This window comes from Rhopilema esculentum, chromosome 6 (genome assembly GCF_057945365.1).
Source record: "Rhopilema esculentum isolate cy_ngs chromosome 6, ASM5794536v1, whole genome shotgun sequence".
Classification (NCBI taxonomy): domain Eukaryota; kingdom Metazoa; phylum Cnidaria; class Scyphozoa; order Rhizostomeae; family Rhizostomatidae; genus Rhopilema; species Rhopilema esculentum.
Window position 1 is genome coordinate 14,053,312 of NC_142820.1, and position 19,976 is coordinate 14,073,287.

A 19,976-nucleotide genomic window follows, 5' to 3' on the forward strand; every position below is an offset into this window, starting at 1 on the left:
GAAGCACTTTCTTTTGCTTCTGTATCATTGCAATGTCTTCATTTTTGATGTGTAAACATGAAAATACTTGAAACAAAGAAGATGCACACTTCTGATCAAGAAGTAAAATTCTTCAATCAATTCGACATCTTGTCATTCCCAGCAACGTGCACTCTGATCTAATGGTCACCCTTTCTTTCCCAAACGTCTGTCACAAAAGGTTTAGGATGACTCCTCCCCTCACGAATTTTTCCTTAAAAATCAATAATCGACGTTTCTGCGAGAATCATCCAATAGTCTATTCTGAGCGGTATAGTAATTTGCTAAATTTCAGTCTGGGAGATGCATTTTTAGCCATTCTAGAAGACTTAATACAAAAATTTAATTGCACGTCGGACCCAAACATTGTTTTTTTATCTCCTATGTCACTAAACTTGATTCTTAGCCCCCCAGGCTCAATTTCGTGCCGACGCCTCTGTCCGCTTAAAGTCCATGGGCTGCAACACAGGCTGGAACGTGGGGGGGGGGGGCAACGAAAAATTTAACACCCATACACACAGAGTATTTTGTGAGAAAATTATATTGTTTTGCAAAAAAGGGGACAAGGGGGAACAGTAAAATTCCAAGCATAACCTTCTTTCTCGTTTCAGTTACATAAAAAAACAACAAAGCAGATCCATTGGTAGAAAACAATAGCCTTGTAAAAATCAGTTTTGCCCTGCGAGATGGTCCTATTTTCGTAGTGAATCATCCCTCATACTCCCCTCAAGTGACGCCCTGCTTAGGATTTTGAAATAACAAAATGAGAGCAATTTTTTAGAATGTAGATAACTTCAAATTCCTTTTAATATTAGAAAAATTAAACTAAATTTCCTCATTAGCGGTTTCCTCATAAGCATGACTGCGACATTGCCTGACGCAGCACAGTGTCTCTGCCTGACGCAGCACAGGCGCTACTAGCGATGGGAGAAGCTGTAGCGAGGGTGTGAATACAAACCAAAGAAAAGAGATTGGCAACGTTGCTGAAATAGAAAGCTTTTAAGAAAGATTATAAGTTGAGTTATTTCTTGTTATCCACTGTAGCCACCAAGAAGGGTATTGCGTCTCGGCTGAAGAAACCGAAGGAAGGAAATGACATCAATGAATTTGTAAACCTCTCGATTAGGCCAGGTGATAATGAGGAAATTTATTCCGAACATGACTCATTTGCTGCACAATTGATCGGAATTCAACGCTTGTCATTGTTGTTTTTGGTAGAAAAGAAAGTGGATCGCTAGCTGTTTCTCTTGTTCGAAACATCTTCAGCGAATAACGCCTGTCTGCAACAGTATTGCAAATTTTTATTGTGGCGGTATGTCTTGGATACTGTCGCTGGATTATTGGAAATTTTCGGCAAATAGGGACGGCAGTTCTTCTGGCTGGGTGTCGAGTAAAGTGCCTGGTAATAAACTTTTTAATTGTGCTGGTAGATTCTTACTAATCTAGCTGCATCTGTTTGGAATTGTACTACTTTTGTTTACCCCTTCGATCTACCTGCTTTTGCATTTTCCTTCATGCCTTCTGAATAATGTGTGAATACTTAAAAATTCATCTGCAATTTTTATTTAAAACGAAGCTTTTATGAAAAGTGAATGATAGTTTAAATTGAGACTATTCGTTTATAGCATGGGTATACATTCAACCTATTTGTTGCTGTGCGAAGCCATGGTTCATTTCAAGCAGTGTTTTTATATACATACTCCGCTTAATTGAAATGTACTGTGACCTTTCTGCAATTTGGAAACTGAAAATTGTATTCAGCCCATTTTATATAGCAAGCAATATCAATTAAAAAAAGCCTACTAATGGATAATATATAAGATAAGTATACTATATGAGTGTTTAGGAAATAGAACCAGGATTCATCATTTTAAATCACAGTTGTTTTTATTCTAGAAGAACAAAACTATTTCTGCCATTTCTTTTCTAAATTTCACAAAACTGATCAAAGTAGCATACATTGCCATTTATGACTTTTAATATTAAAATTATGTAATTTTCATCATTATTAGTGACTGATATTATCAGCAGTGGCTTTGAAAAAGCAAACATTTAAAAAAATATTCTCAGGGAGAGAGTTTCTTCCTGAGAAAAGAGACTCCTCTGTCTTCTAGATCAGAAATAAGAATGATAACATGGAATCCTGTCAACTGGCAGCATTAACTAGAAAACCAAGATTGAGCCAAAAACTATAATGGCTACATGTTTCATATTATTTGCAGAGAACTGTCATCACTCCGTCTAGCAGCGTCAGAAACCATCTACGTAAAAACAAAAATAAAACACTACTGGTAAACGTAAAAATAGAAAAGAGTTCATTTTCACCCTTGGACTCCTATGGTAGTATTTTACACAATGAAGTGGCACTGATTGGGCCACCTTTTCACTGATTTGCTAATGTTTCTGTTGGCCTATTCTAATGCACAACTGGGGTCATTTATTTCCTATCTTAGAATTTATAACCATTATTCTTATGTTTTGTACATCTACCAAATACTGTCTTCCTTCTTAAAAGAAGATTCTGACAGGGGTGACGGCCAGAGTGGATGGAGACTTAATACTTTGAAAAATTTGGGAAGCATGATTGGCACTTTGATTAGGATAAATCAGCCCTTTGTATGATCAGTTTGAACGTATTACTTACTTTCCACAATGGATGTCACAGTTAAAAGAGTAATGTAGTCATTCAGACCATATTTAAAGAGTTTTTTTAGAGTTTCATAAAAAAATGTCCTTGTGTATTTAAATTGATGGCATATGTGGCACACAACTATAGTCAACTATGCTCATTCTATCTCTAGAACAGTCAATACTTTCATTTGCGATTACACTTGTTGGTAAGATGTTCCATTCCCATATTGTATGTGGGAAGAATGCATATTTATGGTAGTTTCCTGATTCGTGTAAAGTGTCTTGTACTGTTACTGTGTGTTATATGAAGGTATGCTTTAAAGTGTTTTCTTTTTCAAAAAAAATTTTTATTTGTGTACTGTCAAAAATCATCAATAGTGATAGTTGAAATTCATTTTTTATTATTTATTTCAAATATTGTTCCTATGGCCATTTTCAATTCAGAGAGGAATCTTTCAGTCTTAGGGTTTTACAATATAAACTTATGAATGTTTATTTGTGATTTCCTCTACTTTTCAGGGTTTGTTTTGGTATGAAGAGGCATGTTAACAACAATGATGTCTATGGTTTTCAAGGTCCTCATTTGTCTTGCACATGAAATTGGAGGAACTGTCTTTGTTAGTTCATTTAATGTTTCGCCAAGTCTACAACTGGGCAGTTCAATTGTTTATGAAACAACAAATGGATCTAACCAGCACAATTCTTTGCTGGGAGAAGTTAAACAGCAAAGAACCACCCAAATTCAGAACATAGCACAAAGCAGAATAAAGACAAGTCCTTTGAGGCAGTTTGCAACTACAAATCTAGAAAAAAGCACAGTTGCAGCTAGCATCTCAATGACTAATATAAATTTGAATGGCTATGCTTCCGTTGCATCTTTTCCCAAAGTATCCTCAACTGTAAATATTTCATCCTGCATTGAATGCAATAACTCTTCAGAAAGTGATAAAAGCTTTCTCTTCATGATGCTAGGCATTGGAATTGGGGCCACGTTTTTCATTTTCATTGTTTCATTGGCAGTTGTTATTTGCTTAAGAGTAAGGAAAAGCAGAGTTGCTGAAGCCAGAAAATCCTCGGAATTTGACGACACCTTCATGTCAAAAGAATCTATCTTCAACAGCTCAACTCTGCAGTTGCATAGAGGTCTAAATAATGATGGTCTTGAACTAGACGGTGAGATTTTTTAAATTCTTAAAGTCTTTTAAATGGTGCAATCTGTAAAGTGTCACCCAAGCCCTAGGGTACTTGTGAACCAAGGGTGTACTAGGAAACAAGTTTTGGAGTGGGCACATAAAAATATATGATTGCTTTGTTTTGTTTATTGGAAGTGTGGACGATATTTTATCTAATTCCAAATGTATTTTGGAATTATGAAGATGTCATTCAACTTTCATTTCTTCTAGATCATTCTTCTTTTTTGATAATAGATTTGCATATCTAAGTGCTCATACAATAGTGCAAAGGTGTCACAAAGAAAATATTTATGCATAAAAACTCTAGATTATTTATCAATGACAAAGTATTAAGTGAACAGACCTAAATTTCATTGCAAGAAGAATTAAAAATCGTCATATTATGGTAGAAAATACATTCACTTGCACCTGTCAGAAAATCCTGTAGGTTACTTAATGAAAGTGTAAAACAGACACAAATGGTGTGAGTAAAGTGTGCAAAAATGTGCCCAAAATATTTTGATAAATTAAACCCATTTCCAGTCAAACACATTGCAACACAGCCCCAAAGCTGGATTTTTGCTAATTAAGGACCTTCATTATAAAATCCACATGTTATAGTATTAGAGCCATTTCCGCCTTCTACCGAAAATCACAGCTTCTTACTGAATAATGTTATTTTAACAAGGTCCCATACCAAAGTCCTTTTTCCTGTTTCACATACCCCACAGCTCCACATACTGAATCATTGTGTCTTGCTATCAACTAGATACTGTTATTAAGATTTCCAACATTATAAACATCATATGAGACCTATATGCATTATAATCAAAGTTGGCTGTTGATAGTAGCACATAACCAGATTCATAGTTTGATCTGTATTGTTATATCACATGTAGGGAGTTAAAGGAAAAATTTGTTAAATGTGTTTGCATGTCCTGGTATTCTTATTACTTAATGTGATACATTTTTCAGTAGAAACACAATAAAAAAGCCTGTTTTTATATTTTGAATTGTTGAATTTTTTTGCAATCATTCCCATCTCCAATATTGCAGCATACAATAATCCAGTTTTTTCTGAGAGAAGTGCAAAGCATGTGTCCGCTCATCACACTAGTGATGTCCCTGTTGACATTAATATTGAAGTAGTTGATGCCATGCCTACTGAATCAAACGCAAAGTCAAAGAACAATTTAGACAATGGTATGTACATTTGAATACAATTACTGTTGTTGGCTTTTGAAATCTTGCTCCAACATTTTTTTGTTTCAGCTACAAAAAGTGATGTATCATAAGAGGTAACAATTGTATTGGACAAAAATAGACTTTGCACCTTAGAACAGTATTCCTATATATAAATTATACTGCTAGACAGGCAACAAAAGCTTCATTCATTGAAGAAATTCAGTCTGATGCACTTTGGGGAAAGTGATGTACGCATAAGCAGTCTTAATGCAATAATATTGTTTACAAGTTTGAAAAAAAATGAAAAGCAGACTAATTTCAACTTGAGCAGATTGTTTTAAGGGCCAGATCGCATGAGAGTTTTTGCTAGGGACTTGGTTCCACCTGATATGAAAATCTTTATCAAGCAGGAAAAGTTTTCACGATTCCTAATATAGTGGGCTTTGCTTACAGTCACTGGTTAAGGTAGACCCAAATACTGTATTTTGCTGTGTATAAGACGCACCTTTTTTTGAATTATTACTGGCTTTTTTGAGGGTGCATCCATCTTATACATGGTAACATTGGCTGTCCCATCATTTCCAACTGAAAGCAAACTGTCATTTCAAATACAAAATATTATGATCTTAGGAGCACCTGTTCTCTTAATTTGAATAATCAAACTTTTACCAGAAATTTAGTAAAAACTTTTAAATTCTCCAGCTGCAAAAGAAATATATCTGACAAAAGCTTTTCTACTCCCAAATGGAAGGGTTGTACCCTGCATTCTCTCAATCGGAGGGCACATCACTGTAATTGTTGTGGAGGTTGTGAATTAAACGGATGACGAACAATAATTTTATGGACTTTTAAACCTATAAATGTTGATGATGATTTTAAACATAATAGTTTAATGTAACATAATATTTGAAACATTGCAGTTTGAACGAATTTTCCTCCACAGAGTTAGTGTTTATAGTATACTCGAGTTTATTCTTTTACTGAAATACACATGCTTCACCAAAAGTGAGAAAAGGGGGTGCATCTTATACAGGGTAAGACACAGTAAAAACTATTTTTCGGAATTCTAACATGGAATTACGGGTGTGCCTTATGCACGGATGTGTCTTGTACATGGCAAAATGATGTACATAAAACTATTAAATTCAGCTCCGCTTACAGTCACACTCTGTTTACAGTCACAAGTTTTCAAGCAACATTTGGTGTGACTACTTTACACCCCACCCTTCTAGCAATTCAAGCATAAAATGAGCCCACTGAGGACTGCAAAAAGTTGTTATGGTTTTGCAATGGCATGTTTATTTGTTTGTCTTTTATCAGTCTCATTTGCGAATTTGCTTATTATTTTTGAATTTGCTTATTATTTCATTTGTGAAATTGTTCTGATGTTTTTCAGAGACAGAATATGGTGTGTCAGTTAAATTGATCGAAGATTGGTGTGAGGATCTAGAAGATGAAAACACAGAGAAGTACAAGGAATTGAAAAACAATATTGAAGATTCAGTAAGAGAATTTTACTTCTTTGACATCCTATATTGATTGATAATCATGCTTCTTCACCATATGTATTTGACGTTTCTGCAGAATCAAAGAAACGTTGAACCAAGGCATTATTTACCTTGACAAACTACTTTTTGATTTTCATTGAAATGGTCATGAAAAAAGATTTTATCTAAAAGCTCTTGCTCATTTATTGCTAATTAACATATGTTTTTTCATTAATTTTGACAGGTCAGATATATTTATAGAGAGAAAGAGGGATTCAAAAATGTCAGACTAAAGTCATTTAGGTTTGAAAACGTTATTTTTGCTAACTTTCTCTTTCATAATTTGACTAGGATGAATGGCCTCAAACCATCACTCAAAAAAATTCTCCTTCTACGGGCACACCGCCTCTATTTATACTGCTACTTATCATTACGTCACTTTACAAAAATACCTACCGCGATAACATCATACTTGCGAGATTACCATCGAATATTCCAGAAAATTCTACGCATACTAATCATACCAAGAATTATAATTACAAAGCAATGTCAGCGGGGGATAAACAAAGCAAGTCTTAAACAAAACAACCGCATACGTAATTTTTCTAAAGTTAGTTCTAAAGATTATGTAAGTTTGCATCACGTGTCTTCGTGGCACTCAGTGACTCCGTCACAGTTATGAAATAGCATGTTGGCGAGAATGTCAAAATGAAAGTGTTTTATATTCACCCCTGTTATTCAAAAGAAGCTATGTAGAAAATTTTTTATGATTTTCTTTGTAAAACACCGTTATGTCTCAACGTAAAACTGGCCTCCATGCCTCTATCTCTTCCTTTGGAATGGTATAACTGAAATTTTTAATATCGTGTCATTTATCAGGCATCAAAGTGATTCATCATTTATTTGTAACCAAAAAAACTTTCCTGGCACAGCTGCTTACTTCAATTTAAAACCAATACCTAAATCGTAGAGATTATTTTGTTTTAATTTTATAGATTAATAGCATCGAAATCTTTATTGTCTACAAATTTCCTTCCAGGAACGGCAGTGTCATTGCAGACTTAGTTTTAATCATGCTTGCTGCTGTATGCAATCCTCTAGATGTCCTTGAAATGTCCGTGCGTAACTCGATACTTGGAAGTTTTCAAGTAGATCCCCATTTCCGCTTAGTATCAGATGCCATTGCAGGTATGCTATTGATCAATTAATTAGAACCTCTTAGTCACAACTCCAATTAATTCTTTGTCGGATAACTTGATGTACAGATTTTTTGTGTCAATGAAATTCTCAAGCAACCTCTTCGTGGTACAGAATTTAAAAATGGCTTTGAAAAAAGCAAACATTTTGAAACATGCTTCTAAAGCTTTCCATCTGACACTCTTCAGAGTATAAAACGTCAGAACAAAGATCGAAAACACTACGCTAGGAAATATATACCCAGTTGTGGATCGAAATAGACCAATCAGAAACGCGAGCACATGACTGTTGATGTTGCTCAATGCTCACGGCCTATTTCAATCCACAACGGGGTATATATTATTTCCAAGCGTAGTGTTTTCGATCCATGTTCTGACATTTTATACTCTGAAGAGTGTCAGACAAAAAGCTTTAGTAACATGTTTCAAAATGTTTGCTTTTTTCAGAGCGATTTGTCAACGAAATGTTTGATAATGTGAGACCTTGGCTTTCTTACTAAATTAGACTTTGAGAACCCGGTAGCTGCAACAGCTCAAGTTCCTCTGTATTTTTGTAGATGGCATTCTGGGAAGCGAGGATACTAATGATGGTGCCTCTGTTACATCAAGTAAGAAGTATGTCCACAGAAAGTCAAGTGAAGGCTCTTTTGAAAATAGACTGGGAATGTTTAGTAGTGATTCGGGTCTTGGCATTGATATGAAAGAGCGTCCGCTGTCGTTGGACGACATACGACAGTTACCTTCTACTGCCAGTGCTAGATACGGTCGTGATAGCGGAATAGGGTCTATGCCTGAGCTTAATGGATCAGAGGCCCGATTGTACAAAAGCGAGGCAAGTGTGTTTGATGACATTCTAGAGTCATCGGATGATCAGCTGCAAGACGCTTGTACATTAAGAACTGAAGTGCAGGTTTCACCAAGAAGACACACAGGTAAGGCATCATCCATGCTTTTACTTTTGTAATTTGGTATTGCTGTAAAATATTTTCCGGCACATTGGGTTTTTGCAGGTTGCCCTGATATTAATCACCATAATGACCTAACCTAATATGAAATTAAAACTTGAATGGCTTCAGAATGCTGAATTTTTTCATAATTTAATTTCACTTGTCACCTCAGGGTGTGCCTCTAACAAAAATCTTGAAATTTCATCAGAGAATTTCACAAGAATATTCCCATCAAAACCGTTTTTAGGTAGTTGCTTGTCGAAATGTATCTTAAAAATGCCATTTGAACCAGTCATAATAGGAACTTCTGAGCATCTTTTCCCTTCCCTTTTTTTATTTGACTTGATAACGGGCTATGCACGAAACTTCGTTAGTAAAATCGCTGTTTTTTCCTTGTACAATTTTACTTAAATTTGTAGTTATATTCTATTATCCACGCAAGCTAGTGTATTTATGTTTATTTTTGGTTCATTTTCTCCATAGATGTTCCACACGTGGCACTGTACAATTTTACTGGTGAAAGTAACCGTGAACTAAGTGTGGGCCAGGGAGAAGTTTTGTACATAATTAATAAAGAGGTCTCCGGTTGGGTCAAAGTGAGAAATTCTTTGCAGCAACGCGGATGGATTCCTGTTTCATTTCTTGTTCACGTGAGTCAATCACAGCTGGTAGATACCCAGGAGACTGTCGAGGTCAGTGTTACAGCGTGTGAAATCGTTTATGCTGCTTAAAAAATCATTAATTTCCTTTGAATTAATTAATATAGATTAGAGCTTTGTGAGAAGCTTTCAAGACACCGAAACCATTAGGGGATTTTATTATTATTAAAACAGAGGACAGAAAGCAATACTGTAACTTTTTCTTTTCCGCAGACGCTGGAGTTCTTTGACAATGTCCTGGACCAGCTTGATAATGATTCTGAAAGTAGCACCTCCACAGTAAGCAGCACTGAAAGTGAAAGTACCCCGCATCAAGCAGGTATTTCCGCGGCCGATTAGGCTTTTCATCTTTCTTTATTTTTGCTTCGTAGCCCCACGAGTTATATTGGGCTGCTTTGTAAGTAGCTGTGTCAAACTTTACAGTTCAGGTTACAATTTGTAATACCATTTATTTTTCGTGACAGAACCTGTAAAACTGCTTCGTGCAATTATGTCGTTTTTTCTTATCAAATTTCAACGCAGAAAATATTGCTGCGTTTCACTAGTCAAATAAAGGTTTCATGGCCTCTAGGTATGCGGGGTTATCACACATTTATGGTTCGGTCAACAGTTTTGCTTTCTATTGATTTGGTTAAGATATGACTCAGGTTTCCTGGTATTTCTTTTTTTTCAGATCTATCCAATGACATAAATTCGGCGGACAAAATTTTAGCTGCTCCTGAAGATAATTTGAAGATTAAAGGTACTCATACCGTTTTTGCCTCTAAATCTTTGTCTTGATGGAAACTTGATGCAAATTGTCTATATGAATTTGAGCGAAATTTTTTATTTGGCAGCCTAACTAATGAAGGGGATTAGCCAAATATTTTTCAACATTGGCTTTTTAAACTTTTGTAAACAGTACCGAATACGCTCGATTGGTCTGAGGGATCTGTTGTTGTTCTTCCCAGCGGTTGTTCTTTCCAGCGGTTGTGTGCGACCTACACATTTCAAAAGTTATCTTCATTTTTATTTAGATAGATTTATAACCTATGTTTTTAAGTGTCTAGATCTTATGGCGCTTTGGTATCTGCGAAATGTATAATTATTTTTGTAAATGCAGGAGCCTGTAGTTTTTGTATGCTAACGCATCAGTTAAGTTTTTATGCCTTTGTGCGCCATTTTTTCATTTTTTGACATCTGGTTTTGATGTTTTTAAAGTGAAGCATTGCAAATCTGTGTATAAATTCGACGGAGAAGATCCCTCAGAAATTTCGTTCGCCGAAGGGGAACTAATTCGTGTCGTAAAGATGAGCAGTGGTGGTTGGTGGAAAGGACAGCTTAAAGATGAAATTGGCTGGTTTCCTTCCTCATATGTTATGGTACGTTTCATGTCTTGCTTTACTGTTTCAACAAACTGTGATCAGGAAAAAACCATGGTTTTGAAATACAAGTTTACTTATTTCCCAATTTTTATCTTAGGATCCTATTCCATGATACCCCAAAATGGAAAAATTTGAAACAGAATAAAAGTTTATTTTGGTACTGAAATGTATCTTTTCTTAGATTAATCGAACTCTTCAAGACATTTTGTCATTTTTAAATCTTTAAATAATATTGTGTTGTTCCGTCTATTGATTTTTGTCAATTTTTGATTTGTTAAGCCTCTGAACGAAGAGAGTGAGCTGCAACCAGGTGTCAACGTTTCCAGTTTCGGTAAAGTCAGTCGTGACGAGCGACGAAATACGTACAGTGATCCGAGCACACGAACCCGCACGCGGCCATCGATTTACGAGTTGCAGAACTTAACACGTGGCGACCAATCACACCAATCCTTGCAACGAGGCTCAAGAGCGAGGAAGGATTATGCAAATTTATATGTTCAAATTTTGAAACGAGAGTCGAATGAAAATATACCAAAGTCCTGCTCCCTTTCGTCTTTACAAACAGGTCCAGACGGTAGGTCCACGATCAACCTAATGTATTTGCCTGTTCGTTTGTGATTGCTTTGCCCGGTGGGGCAAATATTCCTATTCTGTTTTTAGACCATAAAAGCCGGTAAAAGCCAAGGCTAAAAAGCCTGTTAAAACATTGCTTAAACGTAGCATTAACGTTTCATTCTCCCCCGTTGTTTCTCCAAAATGGCCACTCGAACTCGCAGTGCAATATCAGCAAAGGGTTATCATAATGGCAGCAAAATGTCTGGCAATCCCTCGGTTTTATCTTAGAATTTAGAGAAGCTGAAGCTTCCCTACATTTTATGATGATCATTTTGGAAGGAGTTTTCTACACATAAGGCTATGTATAAAAGGGGCATAAACATCATTTGAGAATAGTTTTTCACAACCCGACATTCGCGTATCCATAGCGTACCAGAACAAACAGATGAATGTAACCCGGAATCTTTCACAAGCACAATAACGAGCAAAGACAACTACTTTAATAATCGGGCTTTCCACTCAAGGTGGCCTTTCACAAATTTCAAATTCAATCGGTTTCAAATCAAACTGTTGCTCTTGTGCAAATCAAAGAGGTCTGGTTAAGGCAATTGGACAATTTCCCTTGTTTCTGATTTTTGATAACGTAATTACTTGCCTAAAATATCTAAGTTATGTGTGGTACTATATCCAAAAAATGAAAATATAATGAGCGAATAATTAAATACCAAAATGCAAAAAGCATGTAATCGTTGTCGTGTACTTGATAACGAGTACATGCTCGAAACGTTGTGTTTTTAACAATATGTTGCATTTGGGTACCTAATTTATCCGCTCATTATATTGTCATTAATCATTTGCCTGCTGTGAAAAGCTTTACTTTTTTGTAAGATCTATGCAGATGTCCAATTAATCGATTGCTGTAAACTTTTACAGGGTCGAGTTTGGACAGGCCTCTACGCCCGCCTCCATCACCTCCAAAAGATGACAAAACATATTTTGAAAACATGACGGAAGACACAAGCGCGAAAACTGCAGCCTCTCTTGTCAAAAAGACTCGTTCATTTGACGAAGGTCCCCCTAAGCGAACTGTACCTTTACCGCCAACCCCAAGGCTACCACTTGCACCCTTCTCTCTTGTAAGGATGAACAGACAACATGATGCAAGTTTTCATGAAAAAGAATCTTCTATCAAGGTGGCTCCTCCATCCAGAACTAGATACGAAATATCACAGGAGAAGCCTCGCAAACTTATCGATATTGAACGAAAGGAAAGCTTAAAAAGCATCCCTTCTAGTGAACTTGCAGAAGACCTTGAGGATAGTTGATCACTTCATTCTTGCTGCTTCCCAAATTTTCAGTTATTTGATCGATCGATTTCACCGAATGGCAGTTTTGGAAGCATCGTGATTCCAAGGTTGTGTCTAGCTATTTGCAGCACTGTCTGCAGCCTGAAAGTTTCCTAAGAGCACTTAACAAAAAGTGTTTGAAGTGAAAACGTACAAAAAATGGAAGGGCGAACACTTGCTTTATATTACCTTTCCAATTCCACTGAAAATTGTGTAGCTGAAGTTAAATTCTCAAAATGATAAATCTTGGTTATAAAAATGCTATTTTCTAAACCGCCAAACAAGACTTAATTGGCCATCGCTGAAAATCTGAGCCTTGTTGGTTCATCAAGACCTTTGGCTGACAATGAATCTTTCGCCAAGGCAATGGATCTTTCGCCAAGCCAATGGATCTTTCGCCAAGACAATGGATCTTTCGCCAGATGTCGTAGCATGTGAAATGTGTCAATTTGGTCTAATCTTGTAGAGACCACTTCATTTTCCAATAAACGATCTACCATTGGCTGACACCACGTTGCAATTAAAGTTCTACGCTTCATTAGAACCATATTATTTCGTAATTATTGGTCTTAGTTTCCGTTGCTAGTGTATGTACAAAAGGCCTCAACGAGGCCACCCCTCCTTAATGCGACCATAGGATATGTTTTAACAGTAAAACAATCAACGAAAGGACTTTGTTCCAGTAATAGATCAAAATTCCTCGTCTAATAGGTCCTGTTAATAAAGAGGTTTGGTTGGATTAAGATTTTCTACAAAGTTACTGCTAGCATCTAAGCCTTCAAGCTAACGTTAATTTTAGCAGTATTCTATTTGGAGATGAAGCCCCATAAAATACTCTAGCGTTATTTTAGACAGTAAACAAAAGTCTTAGAGATAAAGTTTTTAAAGATAAATGTCTTTAGTAAACAATGAAAGCGTCAAGCCCTATTTATGTATTTAATCCAATTAAATGAAAGCATGTAACAAAAAATAGCTTATCGTCGAAGTTCGCTACTGGATAATTTAATTGCTTTACAGAAAAGATTAGTAAAATATGGAAATTATATCACTGTTAATAGAGTAATTTATTGCAGAAATCAAATAAAATTTCCTAATATCTTTATTCAACTGTCTTCAGTGGTCAGCGTCAGTAGCAAGCAGTCGAAAGTTATGAACACTTTTGTCAAAATGCACTCCAAGGCTGCTTAGAATGCAGATTCATTTCGCAGCGTACTTGGTTTCAGAGTCATTTTGTGATCAGCTCTTCGGACGGAATCGTGTGATACTCACTGTGACACTCCGCTTAGAGTGTGTTGCAAAATGACTCCACCGATATATTTTTTCAGTATTTGCTTCACCCCGTCAAAAATTTCGCAGAAGCATGTGTAAGGAAAATCAAACCGTTAAATGCGAACAATAAACCAGTACCACCAACTTAACTGTTTTGCGAAATTATGAATGGGCATTAGTGTTTTCAAATATTATTATTGTCATTACTCATAGCCAAAAATTGACCAAACTATTCCCCTTCCTTTCCCTTTCAAAGGGAAGTGGCCACGCTGTGTCAATATTGGCCATCGTCATGCTTATTGCCGGGGGCAATCTACCTTGCCATTTTGACCCAGCTGTTTGCAAAGACGACGGGAACATGTTTAAGTCACACCAAAGATGGCAAAATTCAAAACGTGTAAACTGAAATGAATCATTGGTGTCGTTTAAAATATGATGATCTTCTTAAACGATAACATTCTAAGAAGAAAGAGGGACAACTAAGGTTACCCCACTCCATGCTTTTTAATTCTATTTTTTTAAAATATTTGTACGGCTTTAGAGGATTTCCTCCATTATCTTGTTTGTTATATGTTGATAAAATTTCTAAACTACTTAGAGTTTGAAAGGTGTCTCTGTGCGTGGCTAGAAAGAGTCATGCGAGGGGTAATGCTGATTCTGTGTAGTTGGGTATCAATAGTCCTGATGACGTCATTCACGCAGAGGAAAACCATGAGGGTTTCATTTCGCTGCAGATGTAATACTATTTTGGCCAAACTCCTTTAACAAGAATGCGAAACTCCTTTACAGGGGTTTTCAAGTTGGTTGAGCCTTTAAATCTTAAAATGTTAACACGTAAAAAATGTCTTGATTGTTTAAAATGGAATGATAGCAATTACCATTAAATTTCGAGCTATCGCAACTGGAAAAATATAAACGCAAATACAAGTCTGAAATGTAATGGATATCCATGTAATGTGACTTTACTTGGGGCTCAGACCGATGCGAATTTAAACTTTAATGCACAATATTTTAAAAAAATGTTTGCAATTAGCACGACATTTAGAAGAAAGAGAGAGAGAGAGAGAGAGAGAGAGAGAGAGAGAGAGAGAGAGAGAGAGAGAGAGAGAGAGAGAGAGAGAGAGAGAGAGAGAGAGAGAGAGAGAGAGAGAGAGAGAGAGAGAGAGAGAGAGAGAGAGAGATAATTGAAATATCTTTTCACTATGTCACTTCAATTATTACGAATTCATATTGGATGTTGCACGTCAAAGAAAGCTAGAAAAAGCCAGATAAAATTAACGAGAGGGCACTACGACTAGTCTTCTCAGACTGTTTATCTTCGTAAACGATTAACTCGGTAACTCGAAAGAAAATAACATTTACATAAAATCAGCTGGAATTTTTGCACTCAAACTTTATAAACTGCTTGACAACCTGAATCCAGTTGAAAAATTTGCTCAAAGTGAATTAACTGTCTTAAGCAATCCTTGTTATTGCTTTATGCAAATCCTGATCGGTGTACATTTACAGTTGTACACATGTTGTACAAGAGTGTTTGATGTCTTTGGTTTTCTTATGACATAGTTTAACAGTCTTTCTTAGCATACAGATAAAGGTTAGGGACAAGGCCAAAAAGATGCTTTCGTTTGATGAACTGTTGATCGATGAATAAACAAATTTAGTTAAAGGCACTGGATCATGATAAAAGGGTATGCCCAAACGTACCCAAATACGCCGAGTCATTATTTTCGTCCTGCGGTGCTTTGGTGGGTCTGATCGCATGAAGTTGCCTCGCACTGGTTTGCAACAACGTTGTCGGCAGCGGATGTCGATATCACATGGAACTACAGCGAACACTCCGAAAGCAAATGACCCCCATGGAGAAGGCCTATTTACCATGACTCAATGCCTTTAACGGGCATTTCTCTCTAGATCAAAGTTTACAATTGGACAATCGAAGCAGGGAACTATGTTTCCAATACAAAAAGAAACTGTACTTAAGCAAAAAGCACTTAAAACATGAAGGTGCAAACAGATATATCTCTATGAACATGAATACAAGCTGATAATAAATTATGCATCACAACCATTTACATACATTCCAAACCAATAAGATCCTATGCAGCTCACACTATGCGTGACTTTGAGTAAACAGTTGCGTGGCATTCCCTCCTCAGGGCATAAGCCCTCATAAATATATAGTCAGTTTGTTAAGAAGCAGCTAAAAACTTTCTACCGATAACTGCTTTTGTCAACAGATATTAGCGAAAAAGCAAAGTTCTCTCCTAGTGGCCTCTAATCTTCTTGTTGCTGTGGTTGTGGCTGTTCTTGTTGCTGCTGTTGCTCTCGTTGAGCTGAATCTTCTGCAAGTTCTGCAACAAAGGGAAGGAAATTTAAGGTATATGTTTTGTAAAGGCCACATGATCAGTGAAGTTGAATAAACAAAGACTGCAATCTATCTTCATTTGATGGCTTTACATTCTATGCAAGCTGAAGTCGGCTTTTATTCGATAAATCAGCGATCGATGCTTCTGAAGTTGACTCGTCTGCTTACTAAAGCACCAGGCTACTTAGAAAACTTGTAATTCGTGTCTATAATATAGAATCTGTACCAAGAACTTCAGTCGGTAGAAAACGGCTGGCCAGGCTAAACTAACCTGGTTCACTAGTTAAATGTGACAATATTCCAGCTGCACCCTCGACTGCACTTTGTTCTGATTCCATCCTCGTCTGAAGATCGGCCTAGAATATAAACGATCAACACTCTTAGCCATTTGTCAAAGATTATAGTTTTGCGTGGGAAGAGTCTGCATCTAAATCAAGCTCATTCGCATATTAAAAATAGTTATTTAATACTTTTCATTACTTTAGCTTTCATTAGAAAAAATCAAAATTTACAAACCTCAGTTAGACCAGTCAGTTTGGTCGGCAGGTCATCAACAGTGATCTCACTTTCATTTCCATCCTGAAAACAAGAACAATTTGAAAAAAGAATGTGAATGCATTGATGTGTGAACACCTTGTTACAAAAAGATGAGAAAAAAACATCAACTTGAAGAAATACCTCGTTATTTGGGTAGGCACCTGCACTTTCTGTCCTTGTCCCACTTGCATCATCTTCTCCGTGTGATAGTAGGTTATCATTGTCCCTGTCACCCTCTTCCCGCTCATCTTCTTCACGCTCATCCTCTTCCCGCTCATCTTCTTCCCGCTCATCTTCTTCCCTGTCATCCTCCTCAAAGGCACTTTCACGATTTCCATCCACCGCATCATCCTGAATATTCCTTGGGCTGCTGCGCATTTCTTCATCTTCTGGCATGTCATCCACATCGTCGTCTTCATCGACATCGTCCCCATCATCTTGGCGGCGGTTATCTTCTTGTGGCTCCAGTTGCTGTCCAAGTCGTTGCTGTCCAATCTGATCGTGTTGTTGCTGTGCCCGTACAGAGGATTCCGGGGCCGCATTCTGCATGGGGAATGACTGTTTGTCTTCCTCCTCGTCTTCTTCGCCACTTCCCGTGCTGAGACAGTGAATGATTAATTAGAACAATGGAAGAAAGCTCGAACCGAGCATTACAAGCGAAACGAAAACAATATTGTGGAGAGCAAGGATCTAAGTAATGTTCAAACAAGCAATAAATGTGTGGATAGACAGCATGTATTTGTAATGGAAAAGCAAAACCAAATCATATTACCTAGCAAATGGCCTCGACTCGCTCACCGAAAGCTCGACGTTCACAAACTGTAATGACAAGAAAATGTTGACTTAACGATCTGCAAATTGACCTTGAAAGAAATGCTGCATGACATTGACAATAAACAGATATTATGAATAAGTCAAGCGGCGGTTACGTTTAGGCACTGGCAACACAGTTTCGTTTCAGTAGCCAGCAGCCCTTGCTTGCACACTACTGCCAGAGAGAAAGAGTTGAAAGTACCTGACGGGCGGCTTCAGCTTCATCTTCAGCAGCGGAGCTTGAATGAAAAAAAAAACAATTTAAAACAATTAGTCTTAAACAAAATGGTTACACAAAATAAACAGAAATACAAAATGGCAATGGTTAAAATGGCTCGATGGGTAATTCAGCTGGAACAGTTTTTATTCGTTTTAGTTTCTTCTAAGCTACATTTGCAAGTGTCTTGGCATAGAATGTCTGAAACAGAGAATCATGGAATTAAATGGTCTAACCCGTTTTCTTCATTTTCTTCAAGGTCTTGTATTTCTAAATCTTCCTGCAAGAAGAAAACAAACACAAATGAAACTCCTCTGTAGCCCAACAGGTGACCATTAAAGCATCGCTCTCTTTATGCAATACCTGAACATGGATAATCTACAAAATGTTACCTGAACAGTGCGACTCTTGCGTGGCTCATTAATATTTGTCCGTGGAGCAGGGGGGCTGAATAGTGTTCCTGTGGTGTTCACCAAGAGGCCTACAGAAGAGCTGGAGGCTTCAAAAGAGCCAGTTGCAAGCCTAAAACGAAAGACCTCAATAAGCACGGGTAATTTCATTAACAGAGCTCGGAGACAAGCTTGGAATATCACAATATAAGCAAATTCAAACATAAGAGCAATTTTCATGCAAATAATAATAACAATAATAACAAGGAGAGGAGAAGCATAAGACACAAAGATAAATGAGAGCTGGAAATACACACCCAGCAACTGCTGCCTCAATTCCTTGTTGACCCCCCACTGCGTCAAAAAGACGATGGGAATCCGAGTCCTGGAAAAGAAGGTATCATGTGATGTTTACATAAAACTGAATCATCACATTGAAGATAACAGGGTTGATTATAAGGCAGTACTGCGCAGAAATAGAAAGGCAAAAACTCAAGTTTTTAGTATCTCTGAGGGTTGCATTGGTTTTGATATGGCTTTAATCGCCATTGGCTACAGATATTGGGGTATGTAACTTGAAGAGTTTCACAAAGGAATATTCTGATGCGAACAACAGAATCGAGTACTGAAGTGTCTCCCCACCTTTCTCCAGTAGGACTGTTTTGATGACGGCCTAAAAACAGAAAAAGACCAACGTTAAATGCAAAAGCATTAATGTCATATGGATAAAGTTTATGAGGAAGAGAAAAATATTCAAAACGAAAAGATAGATTGTTAAACTATGCTAATCTTTTCAAAAAATGTAACCACTGCTAGAGCAAACTGACACGCGCAACGATGATTTCGTCATATGCTGATAAAAAAGAACGAAAATGTGAAGAATTGGCTCACCGATCCAAGTCTTGCATGAGTCGGAAAAAGGCCATCTCATTGAACAAAATCTCCGATACATCAATTAAAATGTCTTCTCCGCATTCTTTTAAACTTCTCCCTTCAAAACGACTGAGTGAATCTTTAAGCACAGACTCCAGCTGACGATTGAAAGATCTGCCAAATTCCTGCAAGATTGTTTTGTATCCTTAATTTTCATCCTTCAATACAATTTATATAACGTGAAGTAGGCATGTGATGACAAAATGTAATGACTGGACATGGGTTTCAACATATTGCGACAAATCTGAAGCAATAGAAAAGAGTAATCAAATTAAAAAAAACTAACGAAATAACAAAAATTAAAAGTATTAATGAAGGGCATTCATCTACCTGTCTTTCGGCTTCAGGTTCTTTTTCTCTTGCAAGTTTCAAGATCACACTTTTTAACTCAGATAAAAAGGACGCTGTGCATTGGGCTTCCATGTGTTCATTTAGAAATGGTATGAGTTCCTTGAACAAGCAAAAATAATTTTAGCATAATAAGCATCGCAGTTGTGTCACATCTTAGCTTTCAAAATAGACAGAGCGTTCAATGCCACTTCAAATTAACTGTGATGAAGTGATCAATATGTTTGACACTGATGCTGCTTATAAGGAACTGCAAACAAGTAGCGATGACTTCTGCATCCACTTCAATAATGACAACCTTTCAAAACTAACGAACAACAAAACTCACCATCATTATCGACTTTATTTGTCTGTCCAGCTTTTGGGTGTCAATCGATGGTTGCTGAATGTCTGAAGATGTTTCACTAGCAACATCATAGGCCGAACTGGTTTCGCTCGCAGCAACGGCCCCTGCTAAATCTTCTTCATTGTCCATTTCCTGGTTAACTGCATTCTTGCGCGCCTCCGCCATCCTCTCTTCATAGCTCCGCATCTTCTGTAACGCC

The 19,976-nt window shown here is 37.0% G+C and overlaps 2 protein-coding genes across 2 annotated transcripts in view; one reads left to right on the forward strand and one right to left on the reverse strand.

Moving 5' to 3' along the window:
• The first annotated feature begins 882 nt into the window (after positions 1–882).
• LOC135686694 (uncharacterized) lies at positions 883–13,600 on the forward strand. Its single transcript, XM_065202984.2, has 13 exons — positions 883–1,420; positions 3,169–3,822; positions 4,878–5,024; positions 6,403–6,509; positions 6,738–6,796; positions 7,533–7,681; positions 8,247–8,621; positions 9,120–9,328; positions 9,509–9,614; positions 9,969–10,037; positions 10,496–10,656; positions 10,939–11,233; positions 12,148–13,600. Exons 2-13 carry the CDS (start codon positions 3,192–3,194, stop codon positions 12,537–12,539), a joined length of 2,700 nt encoding a protein of 899 aa, XP_065059056.2. The 5' UTR covers positions 883–1,420; positions 3,169–3,191; the 3' UTR covers positions 12,540–13,600.
• A 1,419-nt stretch (positions 13,601–15,019) lies between these two features.
• Positions 15,020–19,976, reverse strand: part of LOC135686693 (uncharacterized) — a 29,721-nt gene continuing 24,764 nt past the window's right edge. The window contains exons 33-45 of the mRNA XM_065202983.2: positions 19,760–19,975; positions 19,414–19,533; positions 19,042–19,208; positions 18,793–18,823; positions 18,468–18,535; positions 18,154–18,283; positions 17,998–18,041; positions 17,747–17,783; positions 17,504–17,550; positions 16,873–17,329; positions 16,711–16,773; positions 16,466–16,550; positions 15,020–16,180 (exon numbers count right to left, since the gene is read on the reverse strand). Coding sequence (XP_065059055.2) covers positions 16,104–16,180; positions 16,466–16,550; positions 16,711–16,773; positions 16,873–17,329; positions 17,504–17,550; positions 17,747–17,783; positions 17,998–18,041; positions 18,154–18,283; positions 18,468–18,535; positions 18,793–18,823; positions 19,042–19,208; positions 19,414–19,533; positions 19,760–19,975 — 1,542 coding nt within the window. The 3' untranslated portion in view covers positions 15,020–16,103. The remainder of the gene's footprint in view (positions 16,181–16,465; positions 16,551–16,710; positions 16,774–16,872; positions 17,330–17,503; positions 17,551–17,746; positions 17,784–17,997; positions 18,042–18,153; positions 18,284–18,467; positions 18,536–18,792; positions 18,824–19,041; positions 19,209–19,413; positions 19,534–19,759; position 19,976) is intronic.

What these genes read in the sequence shown, in the direction of transcription:
- LOC135686694 (XM_065202984.2), top strand. Translation starts at nt 3,192, where the DNA reads ATGTTAACAACAATGATGTCTATGGTTTTCAAGGTCCTCATTTGTCTT. An exon ending in AAAACAATATTGAAGATTCA is followed by an intron (nt 6,510 to 6,737) that starts GTAAGAGAATTT and finishes TAATTTTGACAG; the next exon opens with GTCAGATATATTTATAGAGA. An exon ending in AAGTACCCCGCATCAAGCAG is followed by an intron (nt 9,615 to 9,968) that starts GTATTTCCGCGG and finishes CTTTTTTTTCAG; the next exon opens with ATCTATCCAATGACATAAAT.